The 24697-nt window shown below is 54.9% G+C and overlaps 2 protein-coding genes and 1 pseudogene across 2 annotated transcripts; 1 reads left to right on the top strand and 2 right to left on the bottom strand.

Annotated features, from left to right (window-relative positions):
- Nucleotides 1–106: 106 nt before the first annotated feature.
- LOC129404242 (structure-specific endonuclease subunit SLX1-like) lies at nt 107–3176 on the bottom strand. Its single transcript, XM_055135632.1, has 6 exons — nt 2579–3176; nt 1726–1777; nt 1152–1469; nt 549–676; nt 390–477; nt 107–316 (listed from the first exon to the last, which is right to left on the bottom strand). Exons 1-6 carry the CDS (start codon nt 2746–2748, stop codon nt 263–265), a joined length of 810 nt encoding a protein of 269 aa, XP_054991607.1. The 5' UTR covers nt 2749–3176; the 3' UTR covers nt 107–262.
- A 25-nt stretch (nt 3177–3201) lies between these two features.
- LOC129404243 (bolA-like protein 2) lies at nt 3202–3602 on the top strand (annotated as a pseudogene).
- Nucleotides 3603–15841: 12239 nt separating this feature from the next.
- Nucleotides 15842–17873, bottom strand: LOC129404278 (sulfotransferase 1A1-like). Its single transcript, XM_055136178.1, has 7 exons — nt 17536–17873; nt 17315–17440; nt 17127–17224; nt 16760–16886; nt 16573–16667; nt 16116–16296; nt 15842–16030 (listed from the first exon to the last, which is right to left on the bottom strand). Exons 1-7 carry the CDS (start codon nt 17681–17683, stop codon nt 15918–15920), a joined length of 888 nt encoding a protein of 295 aa, XP_054992153.1. The 5' UTR covers nt 17684–17873; the 3' UTR covers nt 15842–15917.
- Nucleotides 17874–24697: the final 6824 nt, after the last annotated feature.

Raw genomic sequence — 24697 nt, 5'->3', positions numbered from 1 at the left:
CCTCAGCACCTCTTCCACCACCAAGAGCCTCGTCCCTCCTCCCTCTCCCCAGCACCCCTGTTGGCCCCATCGCCTCCGCCCCTCCCCCGGCAAACATCACAAGTGCCCCATTATTCAGAAATTTTATTGAACTGAGTAAAAAATGCATATTTACACCCCTCAGATGAGCAGGGAGGGCAGAGAAAAGGAATGGGAAGAGGGTAGGTTGGGGGCAGAAGGCAGGTGTAGGGGGAGGGAAGTCAGGTCTAGAGGGTACAGAGGGTCAGGTGCAGGGGTGTGGGGGCTGGTCAGTCTCCAGCATGTCTGTCCAGTGTGCCTGTGGGGTGAGAGGGGGGTGAGCGGCGCCCGGCGCCCTGGGGCAGGGAGGTGGCACCCAGACCCCCTCTCACCTCCTTGAATTCCTCATCGTCCTCTGCCTCCTGGTGGCCCTTGCCGCTCAGCCAGATCAGGTCTCCCCACAGCACCGAGTTCCTGCAGCTGCCCGGGGACACACAGTCAGGCCCACGAGCCTCCTCCCGGCCGGGCCCGGGGCAGGCGGCAGGACTCACCCGGGACACTCGCCCTCCAGGGGCAGCAGCTGCTGAGGCTCCTCCTGCAGGAACAACTCTGCCAGGCAGATCATGTGGGCGCGGAGGGGACAGTCGGGGTGCGGGCAGCACAGGGGCCCCTCTTCATCCTGTCAGGCGGGGCAGGGCAGAGCGGGTGGGCAGCCGCTGACGCAGGCCGCTATCGGGAATACCCTGTGCTCAGGCACTTTGCTGCCCATCTGCAGCTTGCAAAGAAGGCCACTGAGGCACAGAGAGCCAAAATACCGCCCAGGGACAGAGCTGGTCCTTCACTCAGTTCTCTGGGGTGGCCCCCGTGGCCCAGGCTAGGACACAAAGCCATCTCCTCCTGCTCGGCCTGGCCTGCCACTCAGCTAGCTGCTGCCTGCCCTGTGGGCTTGGTATGCAGAGAATACGCGGCGGGGGAAGGCTTTTCTTCTCCAAAAGGGGATACGCACAAGAGGAATCGCGGGTGGAAGTGGCGCTCCTGGGCCGGAAGGGGTCAAGAGCTGCCCAAATGTGCTATGGTACAGTGGGGCTGAGTGGTAAAAGGGTGCCAAGTTCAGGGCCCCCCACACACCTTCCCAGCGCGGTCACCATCCCCACCTGCAGCTCGCGGGCACACAGGCTGCAGCGGGCCTCGGAGTCCGGGTCCCGGGCCGGCTGGGCAGAGGGGGCGGCGCGGCGCCTCGGGGGCGGAGGCCCGAAGGCCAGCGGCACGTGCGGCGGCGGCGGTGGACACAGCTCCTGGCGGAAGTCGGGGCGCAGCCAGCGCAGCGTGAGCGGGAGGCGCGCCCAGGGCGGCGCGCGCAGCATGTGCGCCAGCACGCGCAGGTGGAAGGCGAACGTGGCCTCGCTGCGCTGCTTGGGACCCACGTGTGCCAGGCGGCGCGAGGCATGCGGGTGCTGCCAGGCCCACTCGAACTGTGGGGCAGACAGGACCAGGTTTCAGACGGTCCCAGGAAAGGCCCCCTGCCCCCCACACCGAGCTGGGGGATGGCCCTCAGTGTCCGCACATCCCCCGCCACCCCCAGGTCCATTCCTGTGTCCTTTCTTAAGAAAGTGGGTGGGGATGGGCAGGGGGTCGCTCCGGGCAGTGCTCGGGTGCTATGCCACGGAACCCAGCCTCCTGATGCAAGGGCATGCCTGCGCCCACTGCTTTTTCTCAGACTTGTCTTACCCGAAGGGCGGCCACTGCTGAAGGGAAGCCGTGCACGATGAGCACCATCTCCCTGGGAGAGCAGAAGGTCACCAGTGAGTGCGCCACGTGCCCACATGCCAATCTAACCCCCAGTCCACCGGAACCCTAGTTCACCTAGCCAAGAGACCTTTTAGTTTGGGGACCACTCCCAGAGGTGCCCCGAGCTTACTGCTGGCTCTGCGCCCAGAATCGATCCTGGCCTGGCTGGGCGACCCTCTGCGGTGCCAGGGTTTGAACCCGGTCAGCCACCATGCCAGGCAAGCGCCCTCCCGTTACATTATCTCACTGCATTATATCATAATGTGGAAATATTGTACACATAAACTGTTCCGCTCTTGTCACCTAATGCTACCTCAATGAATAAAATCTAATTTTTATTTGTTTTCTGTGTGTGGGGAGGGTACACCCAGCGGTGCTCACGGCTTACTCCTAGCTCTGCGCTCAGGGATCACTGCTGGCGGGGCTCGGGGGACCTTGTGAGGTGCCAGGGATCAGAATGGGGATCGAAATGGGTGGGCCTGTGCAAACAGAGGCAGCTCCCCGCAGTGTTAGCGCTGGAGCCCTAGACTTGCCTCTTTAGGGAAGGTGTGTCTCCGCCTCCTGTAGCAGGCAGCTGCACTCCTTAATCCCCTTTTCCCCCAACACTGGATTAACGCCCCCTTCCCAGGCTAATCCCGCCAATGCTGGATCACGGGTCCCTGCCTCCCCACCCCTTCCCGGGCTCCCACGGAGCTCCGAGAGAAGCCGGCCCCCGCCCCGCCCAGCCCGAGCTCCTCAGCCCCGCCCCCGACACGCCTCCCCGCCGCCCGGGGCCGAGACCCGCCCCTCTTACCAGGGCCCGCGCCCGCTCGTCCGCCAGGCCCCGCCTTTCTTGCGGCCCCCGTTGTGCTGCTGCACGCGACGCGCTGGGTCGACCGTGAAGCCCACGTAGACGCGGCCCGGGTGCTTGGGGTTCAGGCAGTAGAGGAGGTAGACGCCAAAGAAGCCCCCCGCGGGGCTCATCTGGGGCGAGGCGTGGGGTCGAGGGCCGAAGCTGGGGGTGGAGGCGGCCTGGGGTGGACCGCCGAGCCCGCGAGCCCGGGAAGGGATGGGCGGGGGCCGCGAGATGCTCGTGTTGGGGGCAAGTGCTTGGGACGACCCCGAGGTGGCCTAAACGCCACAGCAGCGCGGGTTCGTGTTCCCTCTCCCGGCTGCAGCGAGGGTGTCTGGACCCTAACGAGTCCGTACAGGAGGCTGACCCTTCCTCGTGCCGACTGACCCCCAGCCCCGCTGACCGCCGGCGCCGAGACTCGAGACCGTGGAAGCTCTGCTGGCCGGGGCCGGAAGTGCCGTGCTTACACCCGCCTCCCTAGGGGCGGAAGTAGATGCTTCGGCGGAAGTGGCCTCAGTAAGGGCGGAATAGTGGTGCGCGGTCCGAGCTGTGTCGGGTCCTAGCTGGGCTGCCGCCCTCGTTGGGCACCTGCGATGAACCTCAGCGTCGACTACCTCCGCGAGAAGCTGCAGCGGGACCTGGAGGCCGACCACGTGGTGAGTGGAGCTGCCCCGGCTCGTCCACGAGGGGGAGCGGGCTCCCGGGAGCCGCGGACGGCCCCCAAGCACCCTATGCCGCCCTTGTAGGAAGTGGAGGACTCACTCGCGACCGTTGTGCGGCCAGCTTCCGAGTCCTCGTAGTGTCGTCCAAGTTCGAGGGAAAGCCCCTGCTTCAGAGACACCGGTGAGACCCCGAGACCCCCTCCATCCGTGTCCCTCCCCATTCTTCAAAACCCCCCCTCGCCTCTGGCAACACGCCCCAGAGCCGCCTTCCATGCCCCCCACGGCTCTCTTTGGCGGCCCCTGCCTCGAAGATTCGATTCTCCGTCTTCGTACTCAGGTCCAGAGACCTGGGGACACCTGCGGTCTCACTGCTCGCCTGAGCCTCTTCCTGACACGTGTCCCCCACACTGCTTTCTCATGCCCATTCACATCTCTCTAAATTTCTTTCAATAAAAACAATGTTGACTCACTGAAACCTCCACCAGCGTAAAGATGGCTCATTTGAGGTTCACATTATAGCATTATTTAGCAGTGAACATTTGTGGTTGTCATTTTCTGGTGTTGTCATTTTGTGAGTACCCTGTGGTGCTCAGGGCTTTCTCTTGGCCTTGTTCTCAAGGGACCGTATGGGGTACCTGGGATTGAACTCAGATTGGCCACATGCAAGGCAAATGTTCTGGCCCTGAATTGGTTTTTACGTATGTACATTACTTTTTTAGAAATATTGCTGTATATATGAGACCCTGCACGCTGGAGGGGGTCTCATATATTCGTATATACATTATTAATTCTAAAAAATAAATAAATAATGTATATACTTAACCAGTGCAGGGCCAGGTCACTTCCTTGCATGTGGAAGTGATCATCAACGTTAAGAGAGGGGTTCGGGGGGCTGGAGCGATAGCATAGCGGGTAGGGCGTTTGCCTTGCACGCGGCCAACCCAGGTTCGAATCCCAGCATCCCATATGGTCCCCTGAGCATCGTCAGGAGTAATTCCTGAGTGTAGAACCAGGAGTAACCCCTGTGCATCGCCGGGTGTGACCCAAAAAGCAAAAAAAAAAAAAAGAGAGGGGTTCGGGGCTGGAGCGATAGCACAGCGGGTAGGGCGTTTGCCTTGCACGCGGCCGACCTGGGTTCTAATCCCAGCATTCCATATGGTCCCCTGAGCACCGCCAGGGGTAATTCCTGAGTGAAGAGCCAGGAGTAACCCCTGTGCATCACCGGGTGTGACCCCAAAAAAAAAAAAAGAAACCAAATAAAAAAAAAAGAGAGGGGTTCGACAGGGCAACACTATTTCATTGAAACACTTCAGTGCCACCCTCGAGAACCTCATGCAACAACTGGATGGGAAGGAATGGGAGTGAAGATAGACAGTCAGCAATTACACCACCTCCACTTCACTGATGACATCGTTCTAATAACACCAAACATTAGCCAAGCGGCACGAATGCTGGCCAAATTTGACCGTGAGTGTGGAAAGGTCAGACTGCAGCTGAATCTCATGAAAACAGTGTTATGAGAAATGGACTAGTTCCTGACGTTCCATTTGCTCTCAATGGAACGAACATCTCCGAATGCAGTAGTTTTGTGTACCTGGGTCTCGAGCTCAACATGACGAACAACTTGGCACCAGAAGGAAGAGAGTGGTGGGGAACGCCTTCAAGAGCATAGAAGAAGTTGTTTTGTTTTGTTTTGTTTTGCTTTTTGGGTCACACCTGGCTATGCACAGGGGTTAATCCTGGCTCTGCACTCAGGAATTACCCTTGGCGGTGCTCAGGGAATCATATGGAATGCTGGGAATCGAACTCGGTTCAGCCAAGTGTAAGGCAAACGCCCTACCCGCTGTGCTATCGCTCCAGCCTCACATCAAAGAAGTTGTTAAGAGGACAAAGAACCTCCACCTTCAGGCACATCTTTTCGATTTCATTGTTCTTCCTACACTAACATACGCCTCAGAGACCTGGGCCTGATGAAAACAGGATGAGAAAGTTATTCTGGTCTCCCAAAGAGGAATCAGAAGAGCTATGCTTGGAGTATCAGGCTTCACTGAAGTGAGAGAAGGAATCCGGAATTCCATCCTGTCAGGGTCCTGGCCATTAGACCCCGGCAAACTGGAGTATGATCCCCCAGCCACCGGACTTACTCCCTATAGGAGAGGGAGTGGGAAGGGAAGAAGCCTCTGCCCTGCCCCCCTACGCACCGCGGCCACCCTATCGCCGCCATCGAGAAAGAACCACGCAAAGAGGGGAGAGTTGGAGGTCAACACAACTCTCATTTTATTGAGCTCACATACCAATATTTAAAGAAGAAATTTTAGGGAGGAGTGGGTGGGATGGACACCTGGTTATCAGCTCTGAAGAAAACAGATGCTAGGCCCTTTACAGATGTTAATTGATGATTTATGTTCCCTCCTTCCAAGGCCGGGTATGCTTAGCTCAGACAAGCGGTGACTTTCAAGTTTCATCCCACTATCTCCTCGACCAGGGAGCCCTTCTGGGCGGAGTGCTGGCACAGGGCCTTGGGGCCCTGTTTGAAGAGAGCCTGTTTCTGTCTCTAAGGGCAGGGGATTTGGCCAGGGTCTCAGACTGGCTGCTGAGACCCCAACATCTCCCCCTTTTTGTTTTATAAGAGCCAGCTGCCGGGGGCCACCCGACAGCCTCACGCTGGGGCCTTAGAGGTCGGGCCTGTCTTAGGTTGCCTCCTCTGAGGTCTTACCCATCTCTGGCTCTCCGACCCAGCGTTGTTCCCCGAGTGGTGGCTAGGTGGCACACTCACGCACTCCTTCCATGGCCACATGCACCCAGGCTGCATCTCCTGGCCGAGGGTCTGCAAGTTTATCTATTGCGTGGGTAAGCATTACCACAGCCCCGAATCGGGTTCTTATCATCTGAACAAGGCGGTTTACAATACATGGTCCAAGAGTTAGAAGTAACAACAGCAAAATGACCGGCCCAACCAGGGCAGACACAAGTGTGGTAAGCCAAGGTGACATTCTAAACCATCTCTCAAACCATCCTTCTTGTGCCTCACGCTCCCTTTTTCGCTTAGCTATCCCATCTCTCAGCTTAGCCATAGAATCACGTACAACTCCAGTGTGGTCAGCATAAAAACAACACTCTTCCCCTAATGCGGCACACAACCCCCCCTGCTGCAACATTAATAAGTCCAGTCCTCTCCTGTTCTGCAACACCACTTCTGACAGGGACATCAGGGATTTCTCAAGATGACTGATGGAGGTCTCGATCCTCTCCAAGTCTTCATCGATGGCCGCTCTGAGGAATGAGAATCCACTCTGCTGGGTCGCGAATGAAGCGATACCGGTCCTGGCTCCTGCCAGTCCAATTCCAAACAGCGTGGCTATGGTTAGAGTAGATATCACCTCCCTCTTCTGAATGGGCTGATGGGTTACCTGTAGGGGTAAAGAGTCTCCTTTATAGTAAAGGATTCAGGGCAATGATCCAAGAGCACTGTAACAGGAGTCTGGATACTAGAACAATTCTGCAGATATACTTTAAAGAGTTTTTACAACAATATGAATTGATTACAGTTTCTTTTCCTCAAAACACAACCTCAAACTTCCTTTACATCCATTATGTCCTATAACTTTTCCATTTCAAAGCCAACTACACTTTGCTTTTCTACTTTTCACTGATGATATCTCCATACATTATCTTTCTGACTTAAGACATACATCTGTAGTCATCCCACAAGTTTAAACTCAGTGAAACTGGTACAAAATGATATCACAAGTTTGGACACAAGTTGGCAATCATCTTATTTAACATGGCAAAACTACTCTGCAGTCACAAACATTATATCAGTTCTTATGGATTTAAAGATGCTCACAACTAAAGTTCTTACAACATGTATTAACCTGGAGACATTTTTAGAATTCTGATTTCTAGGAAAACACTTTTTAAGGATTAAAACACTCATAGATTACCATGAAACAGTAAGGATTTTACACTTGTGTACAAAATTCTCTGAGGTTCAGGATTAGGTTGGTACCGTAAATCCCAGACTAAGTCCTCAGGCCAATTCAGCCTGTCCTTCCCTATGGGGGTCCTTTGTCGCTGACTCTTCCTCAGATTTGCTTGTGATTTCCAGCTGAGATCTGTTTGAGGTTGAAGTTTGGAGGGTTGTGGAGTCTCAGGTGGTTTGAGGTCTATACCAGGAGGATGAAGTTTACTCCAGATGAAGCCATAGCAGGACCCAGAGTACATTAGTAGGTGTTTATCTGTCAAAATATAAGCATAGACTTTTCCTCCTACAAGGAGGTTTCCCACTATTTCTTTTTTGTGTGTCTGTCAGATTTTAATGCAAATATAAGAATCAATTGTTTCCCAAGCCCATTCTCATTTATAAAGTTGCAAGAACCAGATACCTGGAAGAAGAGTTAACAAACTAAATTAGCAAGTCTTATCTGCTGGGTGAAAGTGTGATTAGAATTTACTGTTGAGGTTAGGGAGGGTCTGAAATACAGTCTTCAACTGAGGCAGGGCTGGCTGAGCTGGGAATGTACAATGCTGTGGCTTCAGACTATAGGGCTGACATCTGAAATTAACCCCTTAATAGCCTTTTGCTAAGTAGCTCTAAAATTTTTAGTTGCCAGTGCCGGTGAAAAGGCATACTTTTGAAAAATTTAATATATTTAATGTGAAGAGTGCAAGTCCTAACTGCTGGTGGGGGCTGGCTCCCCCTTTTTGTTTTAAAAGCTGGTTTTAGCGCAGCTCTTTCCGCAGGCCCTAGTTCAATAACATCTGCCAGCTCTCGTCCTCTCAGTGCTGAGGACAAGGGGGCAAGCTGTCCTGAGGAGATAGGGATCCACACCCGGAGCCAGTTAATCTCTCCTAAGAGTCTTTGCAACCTAGGGAGAGAATAGGCTTCCTGTACACCTAGCTGGGGTTTTAGAGGGGTGGCATGGTCGAGCCAGAGGGTAGTGCCAAGGATGGAAAAAGGTGCCAGCTTTTGAAATTTATCAGGGGCAATGTCTAAACCTTCTTTCAAGAGCTCCTGGAGTTTCTGATATGCTTGGCTGACAACAGCCTCGTTGGGGCTCCCTATTATAACATCATTCATATAAATATAAAGAATTACATTAGTCATTTCTTGTATGGGTGTCAATAAGGATGCTACATACTGTTGGCAAAAGAGGGGCTATTTGCCATACGTTGGGGCAGTACTGTCCATATCTCTCATCTGGGCCTGAAAAATTGGTGCTGGGGATTGAGAAGGCAAATTTTTCACAATCATTTGGGTGTAGGGGGATGAAAAAAAAAAGCAGTCTTTTATATCAAGAACAGTTAGGAAGAGGCTACAATCGATGGCAGGGATCCAAGGCATTCCACTCAACGGGATCCCCTGGATTCTCATTCGCTCATTTACCTTCCTAAGGTCCTGAAGCATTCTCCACTTCCCTGAGGCTTTTCGGATGACAAACACAGGGATGGTCCAGGGGCTAGTTGACTGCCTGAGATGCCCCTGGGTCAGTTGTTCTAACAATCCAATTCAGATGCAAACAAATATACACATTTAGACAATAGTTCTTCTGCCTTAGTTATTTTAAATCATGAATTTTCTATACCAGATACTTTACAATAATACAAACATGCTTTCAGACACAGAAAAAGGCCTTTGGTTCTTACCAAACTTTGGTATTAGCGTAAGAAAATACTTGAACAGCCACTGCTTATGAAAACATGAAGAAACTTCATTTTAATGTCTTCTGTACCTCTATTGTTTATAAAATGGCTTCTTCTTCTTATTATTATTATTAAATTGGCTGAAGCTTGTAGGATAAAGCCTTGTATTCTCTGAACTCTTATTTCACTTTAGTTTCTGGCTCTAATCCTGTAGCTTTTCTTAGATAGTACAGATACTGGAATTCAAAATAATTTCAACTATTAATGTTCTTCCAATAAGAAATTTAGATTGAAAATTTTAATTTCTTTGTAGGCGCCACATTCTGATTAGGAATCTTTGTTTAATCCTGATCTAACAAGTTCCAAAGATACCTAGATCTTTTAAATTGCTGGGCTTCATGTCACTCTGACCTCCCTTGATTTTATTTGCCCAGGTCTAAGAATTGCTGACTTTAAACTAACTCTAACACTCGAGTGTTCCACAGACAGACAGACAGACAGACAGATGGACAATAAACTGACTAAAATCACTACATGTACATGTGCACACATCAGCAGTTGATTGATCGATCTGATCCTTCAGAAAGGGCAGGGAGAAAACTGATAGACTGAGAAAGGAGGGGGCAGTCCCCAGGGCAAAGTGAGCCCTGTCGGCCGATTGGGAACATTGCTCCCCCGTTTCCCAACCTGATCAGCCAGTTTCCTGCTTGTTAGAAATGGATCAAAAAAGCGCTTTTGTTGATATAAGCCGGCAAAACCTTTTCAAAGTTGTTGAAACCTAAGGTGGTCAGATGCTAGCATTTTTCTTTCTTGGCCAAGACTAGTTTGAGGCAGGGAACTAGTATCTTCTTATCAGACATGGGGATAGGCTGCCTTAGTGACACACTTCTTTCCATTCTGGAAGGGGCTCCTCAATTCTAATCATAGTTCTATCTGCGGCTGACTCTAGCTGTCCTTTGAACTCCTTGCCGCCAGCAGTATGGGTATCTTAGCTGCCCTATCTTCAGAGAATTCTAGCCCCCGACTCTTTAGCAGATAACATAGGGCTTTCAGAGCCGGGTGATGCACCTTCTGAATGGAGTTGCCCATGATGTTAGGGAATCTAGTAGTGTCAAAAAGGTCAGAATAGATGATGGCCCCTCTAGGAGACCACTGAGGCAAAGGAAAGAATACGGAGGAGAGAGACTCAGCAGCGCCCGCAATAAATGGTGATGGATGGAATGCTTATTTACAAGTTCCTGCCCGTTGCACAGTTTTTCTTCTGCGGGGGACTCGAATTTATCTGGAACCCGAGGCTGTGACCCCCTCATCCTATCACGGGTGTCTTTTCTAGCGGCGAGCGCCCTGTGGCATTTAAGTGCTCGACCCGTGCCCGCGGGGAGAAAGGTGGTTGCTGCTGGCCTTTTGAAAATACACAGCAAGAATGAGACAATACAGAACAGATGCTAGGCACCCCATAGGCAGGGGGAGAAGCGAAAACAAAGTGAGGATTGACTGAAACAGTCCTGCCCCGAGGAGGACTCTTCTGATAGCCTGCCTTACTATCAGGGGGCAGAGCTTTAGCTCCAGTTGCATTCCCCTTCCAGAATTACCAGCCTGGTTTCTCCATGCAGTCGCCTATTTTACTGCATGGATTCGGGGTGTCAGGGGATCATACCTTGCTCCAGCGATGTCCTTGCTGTCCACGTCCACACCGTCCCTGTTTGTGGCGCCAGATGTCAGGGTCCTGGCCATTAGACCCCGGCAAACTGGAGTATGATCCCCCAGCCACCGGACTTACTCCCTATAGGAGAGGGAGTGGGAAGGGAAGAAGCCTCTGCCCTGCCCCCCTGCGCACCGCGGCCACCCTACTGCCGCCATCGAGAAAGAACCACGCAGAGAGGGGAGAGTTGGAGGTCAACACAACTCTCATTTTATTGAGCTCACATACCAATATTTAAAGAAGAAATTTTAGGGAGGAGTGGGTGGGATGGACACCTGGTTATCAGCTCTGAAGAAAACAGATGCTAGGCCCTTTACAGATGTTAATTGATGATTTATGTCCCCTCCTTCCAAGGCCGGGTATGCTTAGCTCAGACAAGCGGTGACTTTCAAGTTTTATCCCACTATCTCCTCGACCAGGGAGCCCTTCTGAGCGGAGTGCTGGCACAGGGCCTTGGGGCCCTGTTTGAAGAGAGCCTGTTTCTGTCTCTAAGGGCAGGGGATTTGGCCAGGGTCTCAGACTGGCTGCTGAGACCCCAACACCATCCTCCACCGACTTCGAAGAACAGGGACGCTGCCTTGTTTGCTGAGGTGTTAAAAATTAGATGGGCTGGTCACGTAATGAGATTTGGAGATGACCACTGGACTAGAGCCGTTACCGACTAGATTCCACTGGACATCAAAAGAACGCTTGGTCGCCCACCTATGAGATGGTCAGACTTCTTCATCAAGATCCTGAATGAATGATTTGATGCTCTTCGTGTTCCTCGAGCGAGCAGACACCATTGGGCTACACTAGCACACGACCGGGATGAATGGAGACGTTACTGGCACCCGCTTGAGCAAATCGATGAGCAACGGGATGACAAGAGATACAAGTGAAGTGATATATGAGACCCTAGCATAAAGTAGTAGCATTTCTGTGCCTCGAGAAACCAAAAATTTTGTGTGACCCCTTTCTGGTAGTATATATTTGATTGTCCTGGCCTGGACCCTGCCCACACTGCCCTCAGGCGTGTCGTCCACTCAGTCATACCATGTACGGCTTTCCTACTGTACTTGGCCTTACTTATGCGGGGACTGGAGTGTGTGTCGCTAGTTCCAAGTTATAGGGCGGAGCACATGTTCCTGTGTGTCCGGGAACACTGTGCCGGAGGTGGTACCATCAGCTGGCCTTCCAGAGCGGCAGATTCCGAGCTGCTTTGCGTGCAGGAGGCCCGGGATCGATCCCTAGCGGCACATGGTTCTTCGTAACCGCTAGGAGTGACCCGCAAAGCGGAGCCCGGAGAAGCCCACAGAGTGCCCCCGGTTGTGGCCCTCAAATGAAAGGAAATAGTCGAGAGACATTCAGACCTCCAGGGAATGAAGCCACTCTAGACAAACCCAGTATGAAACAAATCTTGCTGTCGGGTAGAAGAATCCGACTCCCGGTCGGAGAGGTGGTACAGGGCAAAGGCACTGGCGTTGCACGTGGCTTAGGTCAACCCTGGTTCATTCCTGGTACGGCATGTGGTCCCCAGGCCACAGAGCCAGAACCAGCCATGATGTCGGGCTGTAAACTCTGGCTGGGAGGCAGCTGAATCCGGCTCCCCTTCTTCCCCTACCTGCCTCCGGTTTCCTTGGGATCCACATGGAATGCCAGAGACAAACAGCCCTCCCTGAGGCTGCCTTGGCAACAGCCAGCCTCAGGCACGCCTGGAGACTCGCTGTTTCCAGGGTCAGGGGGAGCACACGGCCCGTGTGTCCTCGAACACCGCACCGGTGATGCCAGTCAGTTCATTTCCAGAGCAGATTCCTCACTGCGGGCCATGGCCACGGGGAGGTCAGGCCGCCACGGCAGGCGTGCTGGGCCCCGCTGACCCCCTGGGCCCACTGAGTTCAGCACCAGGGCTGCACTGCAGAGGCATGCTGACGGCCCCAGGCCACGCCAGGGGCTGCTCCTTGCTGCCGACTGGGCCTGGAAGTCACAGGAAGGTTCTCGCCCCTCGCCCCTGAATTCAACACCACACACACATATACACACGCACTCATGCACATGCACAGGCATACATGCACGCAGCCTACCAAGAGTCCACAAGCTGGTCTTGAAGCATGAGAAGTCGACAGCTCCTACCCACTTCCTTCCCTGGGCCCAGGCCATGGGACATGCACACACGCACACGCACACACACATGCACATGTCCTGCCTCTGGATTTCCTTCTGTGCAGGGCCCTGGGCCTCGCTGCTCCGCACAGCTCCAGCCAGCTCAGCGAGAGGGAAGGCCCCAAAGAATCACTGCAGACCTTTGTTCTTGTGACCAGATCGCTCTAAACAAATGCTGGCTCTGCAGGGGCCCAAGAGATAGTAGGAGGGGAGGGCACTTGCCTCGCACACAGCTGACCTCATATTTGATCCCCAGCACCCCATATGGTCCCCCCGAACCTCACCAGGAGTGACCCCTGAATGCAGTCAGGAGTGAGCGCTGAGCACCACAGCGTGCGGCCAGAAACCAAGCAAATGTCCCAGAATCTGTTTCCATGAACCTGGGTTATTGTTAAAGACCCTGAACTACTTTGGGCCCCTTGTTATTGGCCAGTGGGGTTGGGGCTGGGGAGGGGACTCAGGGCTGGGGGCCTAGCTCTGTGGGAATGTCAGCAGGAGTCCTTTTTGCTGTCCAGATGGGCTGGGCTTCCTGGGGGCACTGCCCTGAGGGGTGCTGCAGGCTGGCTGTCAGATCTGGGACCCAGACTCTGGCTGGGAGAGCCAACGGGATGAGAGGAAGCTTTTTTGATTCTTTTTTTTTTTTTTTTTTTTTTGCTTTTTGGGAAAAAACCACACCCAGTGATGCACAGGGGTTACTCCTGGCTCTGCACTCAGGAATTACTCCTGGTGGTGCTCAGGGGACCATATGGGATGCTGGGAATCGAACCCGGGTCAGCTGTGTGCAAGGCAAATGCCCTACCCGCTGTGCTATCGCTCCAGCCCAAACTTTTTTGATTCTTAAATGTAGGGGGGGAAATCTGTTTATTGAGGTGGGGGGCACTCTGGCAGTGCTTGGGACTTACTCCTAGCTCTGTGCTCACTCCTGGCAAGCTCAGGGGGCTTATGGGATACCACAGGTCGAATTTGGGTCGACCAGGTGAAGAGTAAGCACCCTATCCACTGTACTATTATTGCTCTGGCCCTGAAAAAAAATTACTAATTTTGTTGTTGTTGTTGTTGGACGGAGTGATGACATCAGGTAGGGCGTTTGCCTAGCACGCAGCCAGCCTGGGTTCAATTCCTCCGACCCTCTCAGAGAGCCCTACAAGCTACTGAGAGTATCCCGCATGGCAGAGCCTGGTTAGGGTACCTGTGGCGTATTCGTTATGCCAGAAATAGTTACAAGAAGTCTCGCAATGGAGACGTTACTGGTGCTTGCTCGAGCAAATCGATAAGCAACAGCACGAGAGTGCTACAGTGCCACAGTTGTTGTATGAGGGGAAGCCCTGCAGGCCACACTGTGGCAGTGCTTGGGCGGGTCCTGACTCTGCTCCTGGTACCAGCCCTGGCCTCAGGCCAAGAAAGTACTACTGCCGTCTTACAATAGTAAGTTGCATGGGGGGGCGGATATAGCAGAAAGGCTGGCACGTGGCGGGTGGGCCCTGTTTGATCCCAAGCTCTGCGGGGTGTGCTGTCACCTCACAAGCACACAAGTCTGTGATCCTGAGTCAAGGAACCTGTCGGGGCTGGAGAACCATTTCCATCATAGCTGCCATCCTGCAGCCCGCCTGCGTGGAGAACACAGCCCCGGACAGCCCTGCACCGTCTGCTCTGCGGCCTCCTGGCCCGCTCCTGCCTGTCCCCTGCCCGACCCTGCCCCCTCGAGCCTCTGCTGGCTGTGACAGCCCCGCCCCGTCTTACCCCAGCCCACTCTGCTCTGCCCCCACTCTCCCTCTGATGAGCTCCGCTGGGTGGGCCCAGGGACAGCATGTGACGCGGCCTTCTGTGTTCTCTCTGGCTCCTTCCTGCCCCTGGCAGGGAGGCCTTGGGAACCATGGGACTTTTTTCTTTCTTTCTTTCTTTCTTTCTTTCTTTCTTTCTTTCTTTCTTTCTTTCTTTCTTTCTTTCTTTCTTTCTTTCTTTCTTTCTTTCTTTCTTTCTTTCTTTTTTTGTTTTGGCCACACCCAGAGGAGCTCAGGGCTTACTCCTGGCTCTGCACTCGGGGATCACCACTGGCAGGCGCGGGACCATATGAGGTGCCGGGGATTGAACCTGATTGGCCGAGTGCAAGGCAGACGCCCTCCCCGCTGTACTTTGGCCCCGGCCCAACCACATGGTGTTTCTCCAGGTTTGCTGGGGTCTCGGACTGAGTTATCGGTGGGCGAGAATCATCAGCCATGAATGGTCTGTGCTGCTGGAACATTCCTCAGGCCTTTCCACTGGGTCCTGGACAACTCAAGACGCCTTCCTCTAGCAAAGTGCCACGTTCTACCCATTACTTAGGAACCCCTGTAGACATAACTCCACAAGTTTCCTAGGAAACAGCTTTCAGAAAGAAGTTCCCTGAAGCCTGGGCCTGCTGAGCTGAGTCAGCTCCTGCCATGGGCAGCCTGGGCGACCTGAGTTATTCTCCGTCACTGCAGGCTCTGCCCCGGCCACGCACAGCTCTGCTCAGGGGCCACTGAGGTTATCCTACTGTCTCCTCAGTTTAGTCTTTTTTTTTTTTTTTCATTTTTGGGTCATACTCGGGGTTGCACAGGGGTTATTACTCCTGACTCTGCACTCAGGAATTACTCCTGGTGGTGCTCGAGGGACCATATGGGATGCTGTGAATCGACACCGCTCAGACACGTTCAAGGCAAATGCCCTACCCGCTGTGCTATTGCTCCTTCCCTTCAGCAGGGTGTTCTGACCAGCCCTCCTGTTGCCCTGCCCAGCCGAGGATGATCATTCTGTCCTGGTTGAAGACACCTCGTATGTAGACGGCTACTCCCCGCCCCTCAATGTGGCTGAGATATATCGTGGCTTGTAAGGAGCCAAAGAAAAAGTGAAGGAAGCTTGGACCTCCCGACTCCTGCTGCCCACACGGGGTGCCCAGAGGGGATGTGACTGAATAAACACTCTCCCACTCGGCCTGTGGCTCCAGGTGTCACTGCACCAGGCCCCTCCCCACCCGGCCCCAGCAGGTGGGAACCAGAATACTGGGGCACTCCCAGCCGGCTCCGCAATCTCTTTGCTTCCAATCAGGGCTCCGCTTGGCACAGCCGTGCTTTATTCTGGCAGGGACTGGGCTTGCCCCGCACCCCGCCCAGGCTCTCCCCGCCTGGCTCCCTCAGAGCTCCGTGCGGAAGTGAAGGCCACAGCCGGCCATTTTCTCGGCATAGTCGGCGTCGAAGCGCTCGTTCTGGGCCACGGTGAAGGTGTTTTTCCAGTCCCCTGCAATGCCTGGAGGAAAAGGGGCGAGCGGGAGGTCAGAGGCTGCTCCGCCCACACCCTGGGTCCCCAAAATGCCACCCTGGGCAGGGACGACCTTTCCGCATGAAGGCAGAGATGCTCTGGTCCATCACTTCAGTGGGGACGTTCTTGAAGTCATTAATGGTGTTCTTCTTCATCTCCTTGAAGGACGTCTGCTCGACGATGTAATCCACAGTCTTTTCCGGCAGGGAGCGCCCCAGGAACTCCAGGATCTTCTGAATCTCCCTTTTGGGGTTCTGAAGCAGCAGGGGCACGGAGGTGTGGGCCGGAGGGAAGCCCCTCTCTGACTCTAGGGGATCCAGCGCTCTCCGCTTGGGGTCTCCCTCCCGCCCCTGGACACTGGCATCTCTCTCTGGCGCCGTCCCCTAGACCCTGCCCCTGAAACCAGCGGCCATGGTGCCTTGTGAGTGGGGACAGGGAGGGTCTCCCGTGACTGGCACTGACTGGGGGCTAACAGGGGACATCTGACCTCGAGGCGGCTCCCCCCCACCCCTGCCTCCAGCCCCACTCACCTCCTTCATGTCCTCATAGAAGAGATAGAGAATCGGGTGGGTTTGGCTCAGCTCCTTCCACTCCTTCACGTGCTGGTACCAGGATCCGTAGGACACTGGGGAGCGGGGGGCAACAGCACGTGGGCATCAGTTTGGGCTGCCCCTGCCTCCCCAGCCCACCACCACCAGCATCGTTCCCGAGACCCACATTTCTCAGCCATGAAATTCTCCAGGAAGCTGTCCCAGGTGCCGGGGTCCGGGTGCACCTTGGCCATGCGGTAGAAGTGGTAATAGGAGACGGCCACGTCCTTTGCATTGCGGGCGACATAGACGGTCTGGGAAGGCAGACAGATGCTTCAGCTTGGCACCATCAGCCCCCAGCGACAGATTTGAACCCGGCTCTGCTATCTGGGCCTCACTCTGTCATCCTTTAAGTCACAGATGTGCCGAGTGCCAGGCCCTACCCCCATGGGGCCCCGGAATACCCCGAGTTTGCTGCTCTCAGCTCAGCCCAAGGGCGTCTCACTGGTGCCAGACACAAGATGGTCAGAGCCGGGCAGCCTCTTTCCACTCACCTTGACCTTCTGGTCCAGCAAGGTCTGGGGGAGCAGGCTAAGGGGCAAGTGTGTCTTGAGGATCCGAGGGATTGGTGTGTCTTTGAGCGTGTCCATCCCTAAGCAAGAATGGGGAAAGGGCTCGTGAGTCCGAGCTTCACACATGCACACATACACACGCGCACACAAAGCCCCGATCCCCTGCACACCTGAGGGGAGCCCTGGCCCCTTGAACTCGAGGAAAGGCACCCGGATGAAGATGGGGGCCCGGCGGCACTTCTGCAGATCACCGCCCTGGTAGATCATGTCCAGAATCTCGCTCACCCAGGTGGTGCCTGGAGGAGGGGAAAGAGGTACCAGTGCTGAGGGTTCGAGCCCAGGGGCCAGTGAAACCACAGTCCCTAAGAGGGTGGCGGCCCTTGTCACCTACCAGATTTGGGGTAGGTGCAGATGAGCAGGTCATCGGGCCTGGCTTGGAAGCTCTGCAGAGGCCCCAGCGCCTCTGCGAAGTACTTGATCAGGGGGACCCCCTTCACGTACTCCAGCGGCGGCCGGGTCACATCCTGGATCTTTTCCATGCCGCCGTGTCAGGGGTCGGGCCGCGCCTCTCTGAGCCACTGGGACAGCCTGGAAGCTTTTACCTGCAGTGCTGGAGATCAGAGCCGGGGCCTCACACACCCAGGGCAAGTGCTACGTCGTCGGTGTGGAAACTTTCTTCCTGTTGTTGGGTCACACCCAGCTATGCTCAGGGCTTACTGCTCCTCTGCATTCAGGAATCACTCCTGGCTCTACTGGGGAACCATTGGGGTGCAGGGAATCAAACCGGGCGGCAGTGTGCAGAGCAAACTGCCCTACCCTCTACACAATCTCTTTATTCCCTCAGCTTGAGTGAAAAGGACAGGAGTATTCTCACCTGGGCCTCAGACCTGGAGGGTTCTGCTCTGCCCCATAAAATTCTTGTTTTGTTTTAAAACCTTCTCTTTTCCCCGGAGTGCAGGACCAGACCTCCTGTGCTGAAGCTCGGGGCGTGGGGCTGAGAGCCTGGTGGCTCGCCCTTGCTCGCGGGCCCGTGGGCGGTGGAGCCTGTGACAACTCCCGCTGTATTTTGGCTCACCCGCTGAGCTCTTCACAATACCAGCGGCCAGCCTATACATCTGATCGGTTCCACCTCCCTGGCAGGCAGTGCCCTGACGGCTACTCTGGAAGCTCCAGAACATGCTTTGGGCTCCCGGGAAGACAGCTCGGGGCCTGCCTGCTGCTACTCTGCCAACCAGCTTCCTCTTCCCACATCTGCCTCTTGCTCCACGCCCACTCCCAGGTGCTCTTCTGTGGGGCCCTCCTTGAGACCCGGGATGGAATGGGGTGGGGGGCTACACGTCTGCCCACCTCCTGTCCAGGGAGGACCCAGAATCCCACCTCCCCAGCCACTGTTCGTCTTAGCTCAGGGACAAATAGACATTGAGCAATAGGGCTGCTTTGGGGACCAGAGCCTGGCATGTCAAGTAACAAATCTGGGGTGACACAGAAGAGCAGAGGAGAGGGCTGGAGTTGGCCACCGCGACAGGACATCCAGGGACCGCGCAGCAGGGAGCCCGGCGCCCGCCCCACACTCACCTGACCTCCAGGTTCTGCTGCGGAGCGAGTGGACTGCGGAATCTGCCCGGCCGCCTAGGAGCGGCTGTCTTGTAGGTTCAGGGTGGGAGGGGTCTGGCTTGCCCTGGGACTTGGCTGCCCTCCAGGGAGGAAAGGGTGGAGTTTGGGACTAGGGGGCGAGGCCTCAGCATCCAGCTTAGTTTGGCCTGATAAAAACCAACTGTGGGTTCACCGGGGAGACGTCAGAGAATGACCAGACCTTGATTAAAAGGGGCCAGGCAGTTTGGGGGCCTTGTTCCTCAGTCCACCCCGCGCCCTTTCGTACTGGCTGGGCCATGTTGGCGGGGAGGGGAAAGGCCGGGTGTACCTTGCTGCTGGCTCCAGGCCCAGCACCCTGGGTTCAGGACCCCGTGGCCCTGGTGCCGGGTAATTAAGAAGCTGTTGGCACTAGCCACAGGGCCAGCCTGGCAGCGCGGGGGGCAGCAGTGAGAGGAGCAAACACTGCTGCCTAATGAGCCCCGCTCCCTGCCTTCCTGGGGCGGGCGGGAGGGGGCACTGCCCCCAGAGTGCCACAGGGTCTGCAAGCAGTAAAGTCTGGGCTTGGCCCCAGGCCCCATTAGGGGGAGCAGCCCCCTACCCTGGGCCCAAGTGGAGTTGAGTGGTCGAGGGGAGTGAGCCGTAGTAAGGGTGAGTCTCCCATGCCCCGGGCCACTGAGGGCAGGATCCTTGGCACCCGTGGTCCTCAGCGCCTCTGCTGCCACCAAGAGCCTTGTCCCTCCTCTCTCTCTCTCCTCCGAACCTCTGTGGGCCTCGCCACCTCTACTCCTCCCCCCTCCCCGGGAAAAATCACAAGTGCCTCATGATTCAGAAATTTTATTGAACTGAGTAAAAAATGCGCATTTACACCCCTCAGATATGCAGGGATGGCCGAGAAAAGGAATGAGAAGAGGGTAGGCAGGACTAAGGAGGCCGAGGGGTAGGTCTGGGGCAGATCTCTCTGCTCGCCTGAGCCTCTTCCTGACACGTGTGTACCCCACACTGCTTTCTCATGCCCATTCACATCTCTCTAAATTGCTTTCAATAAAAACAATGTTGATTCACTGAAACCTCCACCAGCATAAAGATGGCTCACTTGAGGTTCACATTATAGCATTTTTTAGCCGTGAACTTTTTTTTTTGCTTTTTGGGTCACACCTGGCGATGCTCAGTGGTTACTCCTGGCTCTGCACTCAGGAATTACCCCTGGCTGTGCTCAGGGGACCATATGGGATCCTGGGAATCCTATATGAAAGGAAATAGTTAAGAGACAGATTCAGACCTCCAGGAAATGAGGCCACTCTAGACAAACCCAGTATGAAACAAATCTTGCTGTCGGGTAGAAGAATCCGACTCCCGGTCGGAGAGGTGGTACAGGGCAAAGGCACTGGCGTTCCACGTGGCTTAGTTCGACTCTGGTTCGATTCTTGGCATCGCATGTGGTCCCCAGGGCGCAGAGCCAGAACCAGCCGTGATGTCGGGCTGTAAACTCTGGCCGGGAGGCAGCTGGGTCCGGCTCCCCTTCCTCCCTTACTTGCCTCCGGTTTCCTTGGGCTCCACATGAATGCCGGAGACAAACGGCCCTCCCTGAGGCTGCCTTGGCAGCAGCCAGCCTCAGGCACGCCTGGAGACTCGCTGTTTCCAGGGTCAGGGGGAGCACACGGCCCGTGTGTCCTCGAACACCGCACCGGTGATGCCAGTCAGCTCATTTCCAGAGCAGATTCCTCACTGCGGCCATGGCCACGGGGAGGTCAGGCCGACATGGCAGGCGTGCTGGGCCCCGCTGACCCCCTGGGCCCACTGAGTTCAGCACCAGGACTACAGTGCAGAGGCATGCTGTGTCAGGTTTCGGGCCGCGCCCCTCTGAGCCACAGGGGACAGCCTGGATGCTTTTTGCCTGCAGTGCTGGAGATCAGAGCCGGGGCCTCACACACCCAGGGCAAATGCTACGTCCTTGGTGTGGAAACTTTCTTCCTGTTGTTGGGTCACACCCAGCTACGCTCAGGGCTTACTGCTCCTCTGCATTCAGGAATCACTCCTGGCTCTACTGGGGGACCATTTGGGGTGCAGGGAATCGCCAGGAGGGCAGTGTGCAAAGCCAACTGCCCTACCCACTAGACAATCTCTTCAGCCCTAGCTTTTTTGATTCTTAAATATAGGGGGGGAAATCTGTTTATTATCTGGAAATCCAGAGGGGGCTGGAGCAATAGCACAGCGGGTAGGGCGTTTGCCCTACACGCGGCAGACCCGGGTTCGATTCCCAGCATCCCATATGGTCCCCTGAGCACCTCCAGGAGTAATTCCTGAGTACAAAAGCCAGGAATAACCCCTGTGCATAGCTGGGTGTGACCCAAAAAAAGCAAAAAAAAAATTGTTTATTGAGGGAGGGGCGCACTCCTGGCAGTGCTTCGGACTTACTCCTGGCTCTATGCTCACTCCTGGCAATCTCAGGGGGCTATATGGAGTTCCAAAGGTCGAATTTGGGTCAACCAGGTGAAGAGCAAGCACCCTAATCACTGTACTATTATTCTCCCCTGAAGAAATAAACTTATTAATTTTATTGTTGTTGGACAGAAAAATGGCACAGCGGGTAAGGCGTTTGCCTTGCATGCGGCCGATCTGGTTCAATTCCTCCGTCCCGCTCGGAAAGCTTGGCAAGCTACCAAGAGTATCCCGCTTGCACGGCAGAGCTTGACAGAGCCTGGCAAGCTAATTGTGGCATATTCGTTATGACAAAAACAGTAACAAGAAGTCTCATAATGGAGACATTACTGGTGCCCGCTCAAGCCAATGGAGGAACAACAGGACGAGAGTGCTACAGTGCTACAGTTGTTGTATGAGGGGAAGCCCTGCAGGCCACACTATGGCAGTGCTTGGGCGGTTCCTGGCTCTCTGCTCGGGTCACTCCTGGTGGTACCGCCCTGTGCAAGGCAAACACCTTAAGTCTTGGACTGCCCCAGTCCCAGAAACTACTACTGCCTTCTCTCAATAGTAAATTTCCCAGGGTGGGGGAGATTGCAGAAGGGAAGGCAAGAGTGGGTGGGGGGTGTCCCTGTTCGATCCCAGCTTCTGCAGGGTGTGGCTCCACGATAGTAAAGGTTCTCTGACCCTGTTTCCTCGGCTCGCTGCAGTGACCGTAGGGTACAGATTGTCCCCGTCGGAGCACGGGCACGCAGGACTCCATGAACGCTGCTGACGGGTTCCTTGGCTCAGGTCCACACTTGTGTGGTGACAGCACACACTTACTTGGTTCTTAAGTCTTGCAGTGCCCAGAAGTTCTGATTTTTAATTGGGGTAGAGATCGGATATTGGTATTGAGTTAACTTCCTCTTTTTACTATTTTTTCAGATGCTAACAAATGTAACATTGGCCACATTCTCTTATCCTCTCAGTGTTGGAGGAGGTTCCCCCGTCGTGCTCGGGTCCCCAAGAGCCACTCCTGGTGATCCTTTGCCCAGTAATCCAGACCTGACACTTTTGCCGCAAGTCCATCTGATGGCTACTGGGTTACACCCAGCAGTGTAGGCGTGCCACACCTGGAGGTCAGACCATGCCTCATCTATGCCAGGCTGGCGTTCCAGCCCTTTGAACAAGCTCCCTGGTCCCATGCATTTTTTTTTTTTAATTCCCAGTAGGGTTTGCTGGTGCTGGGATAGGAATGCCTGCAGTACCAGAGAGCAAACGGGGCTTTGCACAGGCTCCCTGTGTGCCCTTTGGACCCGAGATTGTCCTGAGGCAGAGAGCCAGTGTAAGGCCGAGAGTTCAGTCCCCGTCCCCAGTCCACATTCCGAGTGTATGTGAAGACAACAGTGTGTGAGAGCAACAAGGGAAGGGACTTCAGATTTTGTAGGGGACTCTGCTCTAGGTGCTAACACCCCAGCATGATGTTCACACATTTTTATTTTCTGAACTCTGCGTGCTGCAGACAGGATGCCCTTTGATCTCTAAATACGTCTGTTTCCTAAAAAATAGTATGTTTTGCTGCAACCCGGGTGCATTTTTCAAAATTGGCACATTGACACCAGATTAAACTGTTAATCTGTCTACAGATCGTATTCTGAGTTTATCCCTTCCAGCTAAACTATTCCAGAGTAAAAGTCTTGCTTTTCAGAGGCCCAGGTGACAGCTGCGGGGGAGAATCACAGACCGGGTGTGCTCACACTCGGGGTTCAGCCCCTCGCTCCCCGGGGCCCCAGCTCCCCGTCTCCAGGCCTCTCTGGTTTCTTCGTCTCTGCACGACCAGTCCCCAGCTCGGCTCTGCCTTCTGTCACCTTGACCCTTTGTTGTTTGGGGCCTACTCCCAGCAGGGCTCAGGGCTTACTCCTGGCCTTGTGCTCAGGGATCACTCCTGGCCGGCTCCGGACCATTGCCAGGGATTGAAAGAGTTGGTACATGCAAGGCAAACGCCCTCCTCGTTGTACTTTGCCTCCGACCCAACCACGTGGCATTTCTCCAGGTTTGCTGGCGTCGGGACTGGGTTGGCAGTGGGTGAGAATCATCAGCCAGTACGTGGTCTGTGCTCAGGATCCCATATGGGATGCTGGCCGTGGGCAAGGCCGATGTCCTACCTACTGTACAATCCTACCCACTGTACTACCGCTCTGGCCCCATCTCCATGACTTCTTACTGTCCTGGGGCCGTGCCCAGAGTGCTTGGGGGCCATGCAGTGCGAACGATAACCCAGGGCTACACACGGGTGGGTTTACACAAAGTAATTTATGTGCCCTCCTACTTGAGCATATCCGCAGCCCTGTGGGAGGCATGTGGGATATCCTAGACTTCCTGGGGCCTGTCTGGTGTTTCCAAACCGTTAGATTCAGGGATGCTTCGGCAGCTGCAGAAGGCCAGCACCGGACACTGTCTCTGGGCTCACACAGTCCTGGCTGGAGAAAGCCGTGGGCTGAGCACACACTTTGTATATTGGGGCTTGGGCTTCAATCCCCACCACTGAACGGTTCTTTGAGTGCCTTGAGGAGTGATGCCCCCCTAAACACTGAGCCAGAAGTAGCCCCTGAGCACTGCTGATGTGACCCCGGAACCAATCACACGGTCTCTCTCGCATCTCCCCTGTGTCAGGTTACTGCGCTTCTCCGAGGTGTAACTGAAAGTGGGAGAGTTGGAGAGGATGTCCTCTCCCGCGCTCGTCACGCCCACTAAGCTTTGGCATCTACATGTGATTTTTTTTCTTCTTTGGGTCACCCCTAGCAATGCTCAGGGATTACTCCTTGCTCTGCACTCAGGAATTACACCTGACAGTGGTGGGAAGACCATATGGGATGCTGGGGATTGAACCCGGGTTAGCAGCAGAAGCCCTACCCGCTATGCTATTGCTCCAGCCGCTGCTTATGATTCTTGCCTAAGACAACAGGAATTCCTTTCACTCCCCAGGGCATTCTGATGTCCAGCATGGCTGGAGAACCACTTCCATCATAGCTCCCATCCTGTGGCCTACCTGTGCGGAGAACACAGCCCCGGACAGCCCTGCACTGTCTGCTCTGTGGCCTCCTGGCTTGCTCCTGCCTGTCCCCTGCCCGCCCCCACCCCTCGAGCCTGTGCTGGCTGTGACAGCCCCGCCCTGTCTTACCCCAGCCCACTCTTCTCTGCCCCCACTCTCCCTCTGATGAGCTCCGCTGGGTGGGCCCAGGGACAGCATGTGACGCGGCCTTCTGTGTTCTCTCTGGCTCCTGCCCCTGACATGGAGGCCTTGGGAACCATGGGACATATTTTTTGGTTTATTTTCACCACACCCGGAGGAGCCCAGGGATCACCCCTGGCAGGTGCGGGACCATACCCGGTGCCGGGGGTTGAACTGGATTGGCCGCATGCAAGGCAGACGCCCTCCCTGCTGTACTTTGGCCCCGGCCCAAGCACGTGGTGTTTCTCCAGGTTTGCTGGGGTCTCGAACTGGGTTGGCAGTGGGCGAGAATCATCAGCCAGTGCATGGTCTGTGCTGCTGGAACATT

This window comes from Sorex araneus, chromosome 4, assembly GCF_027595985.1.
Source record: "Sorex araneus isolate mSorAra2 chromosome 4, mSorAra2.pri, whole genome shotgun sequence".
Lineage (NCBI taxonomy): Eukaryota > Metazoa > Chordata > Mammalia > Eulipotyphla > Soricidae > Sorex > Sorex araneus.
This window is presented reverse-complemented; position numbering and strand designations above follow the sequence as displayed.